General features: G+C 43.8%; 2 protein-coding genes across 4 annotated transcripts in view; both read left to right on the top strand.

The window, feature by feature from the left end:
• kcnd1 (potassium voltage-gated channel, Shal-related subfamily, member 1) overlaps positions 1-6,968 on the top strand; it is a 41,195-nt gene extending 34,227 nt beyond the window's left edge. For 2 of the 3 annotated variants that reach the window (XM_028452159.1, XM_028452167.1), the window contains 7 exons: positions 9-169; positions 2,495-2,628; positions 3,431-3,556; positions 3,722-3,905; positions 3,973-4,244; positions 4,322-4,458; positions 6,284-6,968. In XM_028452159.1, the coding sequence (XP_028307960.1) occupies positions 9-169; positions 2,495-2,628; positions 3,431-3,556; positions 3,722-3,905; positions 3,973-4,244; positions 4,322-4,458; positions 6,284-6,445 (1,176 nt within the window). In that variant the 3' untranslated portion in view covers positions 6,446-6,968. The remainder of the gene's footprint in view (positions 1-8; positions 170-2,494; positions 2,629-3,430; positions 3,557-3,721; positions 3,906-3,972; positions 4,245-4,321; positions 4,459-6,283) is intronic. The other variant, XM_028452160.1, reaches the window with a different exon arrangement.
• A 620-nt stretch (positions 6,969-7,588) lies between these two features.
• On the top strand, positions 7,589-9,297 carry LOC114466945 (G-protein coupled receptor 37-like 1; the record flags this gene model as incomplete). Its single annotated transcript, XM_028452820.1, has 2 exons — positions 7,589-8,389; positions 9,100-9,297. Coding segments are annotated over exons 1-2 (786 nt in total), but the record flags the coding sequence as incomplete, so codon positions are not given.
• Positions 9,298-9,302: the final 5 nt, after the last annotated feature.

Raw genomic sequence — 9,302 nt, 5'->3', positions numbered from 1 at the left:
CGTTTGAGAGGTTGTGTGTGCTTGTGTGTGTGTGTGCGTGTGTGTGTGCGCGTGTGTGTGTGTGTCAGGTCTCTGAGGGAAAGTTGGTGAAGGTGGAGTTTCACAGGTTCTCCGTGGGGATCAGAAGTGAACTCTGTCCTAACGACTATGTGGAGGTGGATGGTCAAAGGTAGGCACTGGTAGTAGTTGCAGGTTCTCCAGCTGTAAAAACTTAAACTCACTCTGAGTACAACCTTTTACGTGTGTGACATACATTAATATGACTGGTGTAATGTTTGTTGTTTCATCCCTTTACCTTTAGTAAATCACCAACCCATTCAGTCCTTCCAAATACACACATTCAATGAAACTACACAACATTTGCAGACCCACAGTTTTTAGTGTTAGATGTGTGGTAGGACCCCCCTTCAGAATTAAAGCACAGTGTTTTCATTGACTTCTTTCAGGAAAATGTATGAATCAATTACGAGTTCCACATAGGGCTGGGCGATTTTACCTAAAAAAAAATCTCCAATTTTTTTAAAGAAAAATTTGAGTCTCGATTTGATTTTTGATTTTTTTTTTTTCAAATGCACTTAAAAATGACTGCAGACATCAGATATATTGTCAAAAGTGCAACTTCATTGCCGTGATTGTCCTCAAGAGTTAAAATGCATAGAACAATCCCAAAATGAAAAGTAAATGAGGCTCTGTCATTCAACAATTTAAAGCTTTAACCAGGTTTAAGAAAAAGTGTAACAGCACCTTCACAGTAGCTTCAATTTTCTGATTAAGAAATCAGATAACTACATATTCTATAACATATAACATTACAATAAAAAAATAATAAACTCTTCCCTTAGCATCTCAGCATAGTGTGAATAAAACATTTAACATGCCTGTGGCACATATAGCCTACTCAAAGGCTAAACAAATGTAAACAAAGAGGGTGGGGTGGCTCACATCGGAATGAAAAAAAGTCTGAAAAAACTGTGGTGGGAAAATAAAAAAAAATAAATAAAAATCGTTTTTGTCTACAAAAATGCGATTAATCGATTAAATTGAGTTTTTGCCCAGCCCTAGTTTCACACATTATTTCTATTGTGGCGGTTTTGAATGGAATGGAGTCAAGTTGTAGGGTTACTGGTCAGATGCGGACACAGGGTTAATTTGGTCAATTGGTTTTTGAGGCAGACCAGTCTAGGATTCAGAGGTTTCTGTGTGTGTGTCCCAATGAATCTGCAGTTATTCTGTGCTCTCAGGGTTTTGTATGCTGCTGATAGTGCTAAGCATAACAATGACAGACTCTCTTAGAAGAGGCCTTGGCAAATGTTATGTGTCCAATGGTATCTGGCCTGCTTAGGGCAGTGTGACTAGGACCAGAAGATATTCTGTAATCACATATCAATGTCTTCTATAACATGTAATAATGATATATGTTACAGTTACTGTTGTATTACTGCAATGCCATAATACACTGTTTAATAATGTATTATTATTATTACATATAGCATGTTCATGTTGAGTATTTGGTGAAAAACCCAGATTTAAATGATTTTACACTAGGGATGTAACGATTCACTCAACTCCCAATACGATTCGATTCACGATACTGGGTTCATGATACGATTCTCTCATGATTTATTTTACAAAATGGGACTGTAGACAAATGATGATTGGAAAATATTTCTTTATTTTTTGGGGAAAAAAAACTAGAAACTACTGAACTATTTTCCTTTTATTTTTCATTGTCAAAAGAATCCCTTGATAAACTATTCAAAACAATGTCATTTCACAAAAAATAAATCTTGAATGAAATAAATAAAGGAATAATACAAATAAAGAAGAAGGCTATTAATTTAAATTCTGGCTCTATAGTAAACAATGCAAAACTGCATAATAGTTCTTTTTCTTTTTAAAAGTGCAACTGAAAATGTATTTTGTGCCTTAACAATTGGATTTAAAAAAAAAAAAAAAAAACCAGTCTGCATTGTATTTACGTCAGATATTTGTTTGGACCAGCAGAGGGCGCTGGTAACCCAGTGGTCGATTGGGATGCAGCTATTCTGTGCAGTGAGGAGGGGAGCTATGCTAGCAGACAGAGCTAATAGAAAAACCTAACTTTTACATATATTTACGTAATATCACAGATATTCTTTCAGTGCCAAAGGGCTAAGGAATCATTTATGAATATGTTTAAGAGTAGAAGGCTGCCAGAAAGAAAGTAGTAGCAGATTCTGCCCACCGCCTCAACATTTGGACAAGAGAAGGATAAATATATAGCGCCCTCTGCTGTAAAAAAAGGTACTGCGATTCAATTTTCAGAGAATCGATGTGAACCGTGATACCTATGAATCGATTTTTAACTGCCTTACGATTAATTGTTACATCCCTATTTTACACCAAACCTTTACTAATCCACTTCAAAATAAAAGCACCCACTGAAACCTACCTGCTGTAGACCCATTGTTTCCTGTTCAGACAGGAAGTAGCACTTACCGACTCTGTGTTGTAGACTCTGCGGCGACTCCTTAAAGAACTCTACAATCATCAGCAAAAGTAACGCCGTCACCATTCGCTTCACCTCTGACACATCCTTCGTCCACCAGGGATTCATCGCAGAATACCGAACCCTCGTCTCTACGCAACGTAAGACAAATAAAGAGATTTACTTGTAGAATCACCTCTGTGTTCATGTGATTAGTTAAAAAGTAACTACACAAACATTAACCTAAAGTAATCGGGCTGTAATCATTAATTTTAACCACGATTCGATGTTGACTGCATTCATGGATGATTTTGGTTAATTTAGAACGATTAAATCTGAAACACTTGAATACTAGACAGTACAGTTGAGCTTTACTAGATTCCTGATGTTTGTTGTAAGGGAATCATCTATAAATTATTGACGGACATGCCACTAGAGGGGAAATTAAAGGCCTTGATTATAGGCGGGGCTCCTGGAGCGGCTAAGACACACCCACTTTCTACTGTAAAATCTATGCTATGCTAACTGGCTACTCAATGCTCACTATAGCTCTCTATTTACTATTCTCTCAGTCCAACAGATTGTAGAATCCACAGATGATAGTTTTATAGGAAGAGGAGGAGCTAAAAGTGACACACGATGGTCCAATGACGTCACAGAATTTTGTTCTCAGCCAATAGCAAAATTCAATTGTAATGTCCTGTTTTCAACCCATAGAGGGCAGTCACTGATATTTAGAACTAAGTACCACAAATGTAAATAGTTTGACTAGAATGTGAAGAACGTTAAAACAGTGTGTGAATAGTGTGTAGTGAATAGTGTGTAGTGAATAGTGTGTAGTGAATAGTGTGTAGTGAATAGTGTGTAGTGAATAGTGTGTAGTAAACAGTGTGTAGTGAATAGTGTGTAGTGAATAGTGAATAGTGAATAGTGTGTAGTGACATGGCACCTCCTGCTGTGCAGCTCATCTCCTGCAGCTCTGCTCTGAGTTCAGTTTCCTGTGCGGGGACGGAGTGTGTGTGCGTAAGGACAATCCTCAGTGTGATGGACATGTGGACTGTGAGGACGGGACGGACGAGGAACACTGTGGTAACACACACACACACACACACACACACACACACACACACACACACACACACACACACACACACACACACACACACACACACACACACACACACACACACACACACACACACACACACACACAGTGAGAAAACACAACAGTGTGTGTGTGTGTGTGTGTGTCAGAATGTGGTGTGCGTCCGTACCTCAGCTCTAAAATTGTAGGTGGGCAGGACTCCCGGGAGGGGGAGTGGCCTTGGCAGGTCAGCCTAGTGGTGCGGGGGATGGGTCACGTGTGTGGAGCATCCGTGCTGAGCGACCAATGGCTGCTGACCGCCGCCCACTGCGTGCAGGACAGCGCGGGAATCAGGTGAGCGTCCACCATGTGACATTATCACTGGTGTGGGTTCTACCCCCCCTCACGGTGCAGTGTGCAGGTTCTCCCAGGCCGACCAATGGGAAGCCCTGCTGGGTATGCACATGCAGGGTCACACTGACAAGTGGACTGTGCGCCGTGGGGTTCGGCGCATTGTAGCCCACCCCCGGTACAACGCGGTCACCTTTCAACACGACATCGCTGTGATGGAGCTGGACGCCAATGTCACCCTGAACCAGAGGGTGTGGCCTATATGTCTGCCCACGTCAGCCAATCACGAGAGGCCAGGGACCCACGCCTGGATCAGCGGCTGGGGGAGCACCAAGGAGGGAGGTAGGTCACGCCCACTGAGCCTCCAGAGAGAGAGGCTCCTCCCTCTGACCCCTCTCTCTGGGTCTGTTGTCCTGAAGGTTTTCGGGCGTCCGTGCTGCAGAAGGCTACGGTACAGATCATCAACAGCACCCAGTGCTCTAAGCTGATGAGTGATGACGTCACTGATCACATGATGTGTGCCGGCACCCTGCAAGGGGGCGTGGACGCCTGTCAGGTAAGAATCAATCAGGTGGCTGATAGACTGAGCGCGTGCGGAATCTCGTTCAAAGCGACGCAGAAATTATTCACAAATAAATTACTGTCAACTGATAAATGCAATGAATCTGTCTTATTTGAGTGACAAATTAAAGTCAATGAGGTCAAACATCAGACAAAGCAGCAAACTAACAGCTGCAACCACAGGGATAAATCAACTACAGAGTTTATTACAGTGAAACAAAAACAATAGAGATAACTGTTCAGTCGATAAATCCATCAACCATACCTTCAAACTTCTTTAAAACTATAGTAAAGTCACTAGTGAGTGATTAGTGTCAGATAATTAACTGATCATTACAGTCAGGCACCGAACCAACAACACTGGATGCCTCTATACTGGCTAACTATTGACCAATCAGAACCTTCCATTCCTGGCCAATCATTGAGAAGCTGGTCTTCCACCAACTCAGTCAATACCTAACCTTCAACAAAATACTTAATAAATGTCAGTCAGACTTTGGTTCTGATCACAGCACAGAAGGAGCCCTGATCAAAGTGATCAATGCCTCATTCTATTGATCTCAGTGCTGTATTGACTCTGTGAACAGAATATTTTGTTGTAAACATATGTTGGACTAAATGTAAAGTACGACAATGGTTTAAGTCCTACTTAATGAAGTTATTGATAGTTATTTAGTAAACGTTGAATGTGACAGATTATCAATGTCCTGTGGGGTTCCTCAGGGCTCTGCTTTTGGTCACCTTCTGTTTAGCCTTTATGTGCTTCCTTTCGGACTCATTCTACACAACTGTAAGGTTGATGATCAGATCAACTATATCTATGGACACAGGTCAGATAGTGGAGCCCAGAGTTCTTACTTCTATGGACACAGGTCAGATACATTTATAAATCAGTCTCTACTGACTATGACTGAGAGGAAGATTTGCCATCATTTTATTGTTGATTTAATTTCAATTAAATTAAACTTTATTTGTATAGTGCAAATTACAACAAAGTCATCTCAATGCGCTTATCAAAATATAAAATTCATAAAAAGAAAGAAAAAACCCAACAAGATCCACATGAACAAGCATTTAGTGACGGTGGGAAGAAACAACTCCCTTTTAACAGGAAGAAATCTCCAGCAGAACCAGGTTCAGAGGCGGCAGCCATCTGCGTCGACTGGTTGGGGTTAGTGGACAGAAGGACCGACAGAACAGAATAGAGAGATAGAACATCAGAGTGTCCCAGACTAAATGAGCCATGAACCACAGATCGGCTCCAGCTTCAGCACACCTGAAAAAGAGAAGAGAGAGAAGGGCGAGGAGAAGGCACTGACTACAGAAAAAAAGGATACAGGAATACAGCGGAATGAGAATGAATATGGGGTGGACATCAGGGTAAATGGTGTGTAAGCAGTGTGAGCAGTGTAATGGGTATACAACGCAGTGCAGAAGTGGGGGATTGGCTACAACCCGGCAGAACTTTGTCTTTGTGGCTTAAAGATTTAATGTTTTTACTTTTATGTTGATATCAAACTCTGTTTAACGGGCTTCAATCAAACACCATTTACTGCCATGTGTGTCCCTAAAGGCCAAAGAAATGATCTGAACTTTGAATGTTTCAACCTAAATTTTTAGTATAGAACATAAAGAATGTATATGTTTAAATTATTTCACGGCTCTAACAGCTGGAGGATTTCTGGGGGTCATCAGAGTTCATATGGGAGTTTGAGAACCTTTGAGTTGTTTTTTGTGTTACAAATAAACATGTGAGTACGACTTACAGGAAGTGACATCAGCGAGGTCTGTCTGTGGTAACTCTCCACTCCCTCCCACAGGGCGACTCTGGTGGTCCGCTGTCCGTCACCGGTTCTGGTGGGCGATTCTTCCAGGTGGGCGTGGTCAGTTGGGGTGACGGCTGCGGTCGGAAGAACAAAGCTGGCGTTTACACTCGAGTCAGTAAATACAGAAGATGGATAAAGGAGCAGAGCGGCGTGTAGCCCCGCCCCTTTAGCCTCTCACCCTGCTCAGCCAGGACCGCTAAATGCTGAGCTTAACCAAACAGGTGGGACTGGTTGCTACGTGCTAAGCTAACCAAACATTCTCTGGAGCTCCTTCAGCTTTAAAGAAACATCAGGTTTGAAGGAATATAAAACAGACGTTTGATGTTTGATCTGTGAAACATCTGGATGGTCCATGGAGGATAAGTGATAAATGATGTCACTCACCTTCACTTCCTGTGAGGTTCATGTCCTCCAACAGTGTGACCTTTGACCTTAGGGTTGCACAACATTCCAAAGGGACGGATCACCTGTCTCTCACTGACGAGTAACAGCAGTGATGGAGTGAGTGGGCGGAGTCCTGACGGGTGTGAGTACAAACAGAGTTGCCAGGTTGGGCAGGGTTTCAGTTTTTGAACATGTTGGGCTCGTTAGGACTGGGTAGAGGATCTACTTCAGCTATTATTTTGCTATTGGCGAAAAAGTAAAAACTTTCTTTTTCAATAAAGCCTTGTGTCCTTGATGTGTCATCTGTGTGTCCTTGGCTGTGTGAGGGTCAGGTTTACACTAGGCTACAGTTACAGTAGATAAACAAATGCTACCCTAACTTACTAAAATAGTGTTAAACGTAGGAACAAACAACACCATTGGTGCAGACCACGAGTGAGTTTAACCTTCTCTTTAAGTGTGTGTTTATCTCTGGTTCCTTCTTACGCTGAATCGAGCTAGAGAACACTTTAGCAGCAGCACTTCTTACAATCCTGCTGTAAACTCCATAACTGTTATGTTTATTAATAACATCAACCTTTGTTGAAAACGTGCTGAGCTTATCAAAAAGGATGGATTCCATCCTAACTCACATGGAGCCCAAACTCTAAAATCAAATGTACAGTTTTCTCTGTGGTTTACAGTTAGACACACACACACACGCACGCACACACACACACACACGCACGCACACACGCCCACACACACCCACACACACACACACACACACACACACCCACACACACACACACAAATCCTCACTTCAGTGTTTTGTCCAGCAGGGGGCAGCTGCTGGACAAAAAGAGAGAGAGAGAGAGTGTGTGTGTGTGTGTGTGTGTGTGTGTGTGTGCGTGTGTGTGTGTTTTCACACAATAGCTCCATCCAGCCGTGTGCAGAGCTGCTGGTTCCCACAGACTCTCCCACTCCTTCAGTCTGAGCTGCTGGACCTCTGATGGAGATGATCTGGACTCTGCGAGCCGACGTCGCCATAGTTTGAGGAGCTTTTGAGTTCCAGCTGAGTTAGTGCTGGTTCTGCTGGTTCTGGGATCACGTTTGGATCTTCTTCTGAAAACGTGTGAACTTCTCATCATGTTTTCTTTGTGCGTTGCTCTCCAACTGGCGGTGCTGGTTCTGTCGGGGGCCGCTCAGGTCGTTCTGGAGAACCCGTCCTCTGAGGTCCGCCTGGAGCCTGTGTGGACCAGTGACCAGGTCCCCCTCCCAGAGGAGTTGCTGGACCTGGACTCTGAGCGGCGGCACCGTATGTCCCGTGGCGCCGACGAGGACGAGCAGCTGTCAACCTTTGGACGTTCGTTTGAGAACGAGTGGGTGACCACGCCCCATCTCACAGACCTCCACAATGCCACCAATGCTGTGAGTCACGCCAACGCCTCTAGACCCGACCTGTTCCCCCTGCTGACCCAGCGCCCCCTGGTGGCGTACGGCGTGCTGGCAGCGGCGGCACTGCTGCTGGCGGTGGGTGTGGTAGGAAACATGGGGGTCATGTGCATTGTGTGGAACAACTACTACATGAGGTCTGCCTGGAACTACCTGCTGGCCTGCATGGCCTTCTGGGACTTTCTGGTCCTGGTTCTGTGCCTGCCCGTGGTTGTCCTGCAGCAGCTCTCCCATAGGACCATCCTCAGTGACATCACCTGCCGCATGGTGCCTTATATGGAGGTGTGTTGGGATTACGTTCATCAAGGTGGGGTTGAGCTCCAATTACAGTGGTTCCAGACTAAAGGCTCCAACATAGTCTGGTGGTCAGCTGTGTCGTAGTTTACATTACAATCCTACATTTTCCACAATTCGTAGCTCTTCGCTGTAGTCCTTGTTTTAAAGGTGTGGTACTATCAGCTCTTCTCCATCTCTGGTTCACCAGGAGGTGAAATACACGTCACTGGTACATTTAATGATAGTAGATTCATGCTGAGAGTGTTAGTGTGATACCAGGTACCAGGACTAGTCCACATGGTAAAATATGAGCTTTGCACTAAATAGGCCTCGTGGACTCACCCTATATACTCTAGAGTATGTTTGAGCCTTAAGTAATGATTCCTTTTATATTCATCATGTGATCAGTAAATAAAATAAATGACTAGGTAGGTAATAATGTAAATAGGCTGGTAACTTAGTAAATTAGTAATTAAATACCTTGGAAAATAGTAACTGGGAAACTAAGTAAGTAAAAAATGAAGTAACTAGGCAAGTAACTAAGTAACTAGGGAGGTAGATTAGCAATGAAATACCTAAAAAAAAAGTAACTAAGTACCTAAGCCTTCAGGTGCCCCTCTAACAGAGGCTCAGGTGTAATCTGTGCTAATGCTTATGCTAATGTTAATGCTAACATTAATACTAATGCTAACGCTAACCACTCCCTCCTCTTCCAGGTGGCGTCGTTGGGCATCACCTCCTTCACGCTGTGCGCTCTGGGCATTGATCGTTTCCACGCGGCCACATCGTCGTCGGAGCCCAAGGCCCGCCCAGTGCAGAGGTGCCGCTCGGTGCTGCTGAAGCTGCTCCTGGTGTGGCTGACGGCCCTAGTGCTGGCGGCGCCAGAACTCTTCCTGTGGCAGCCCAGCGATGATTGGTG

The sequence above is a fragment of the Gouania willdenowi genome, chromosome 7 (genome assembly GCF_900634775.1).
Source record: "Gouania willdenowi chromosome 7, fGouWil2.1, whole genome shotgun sequence".
Lineage (NCBI taxonomy): Eukaryota > Metazoa > Chordata > Actinopteri > Blenniiformes > Gobiesocidae > Gouania > Gouania willdenowi.
The sequence above is the reverse complement of the archived record's forward strand: the minus strand, read 5'-3'. Positions and strand labels throughout refer to the sequence as shown.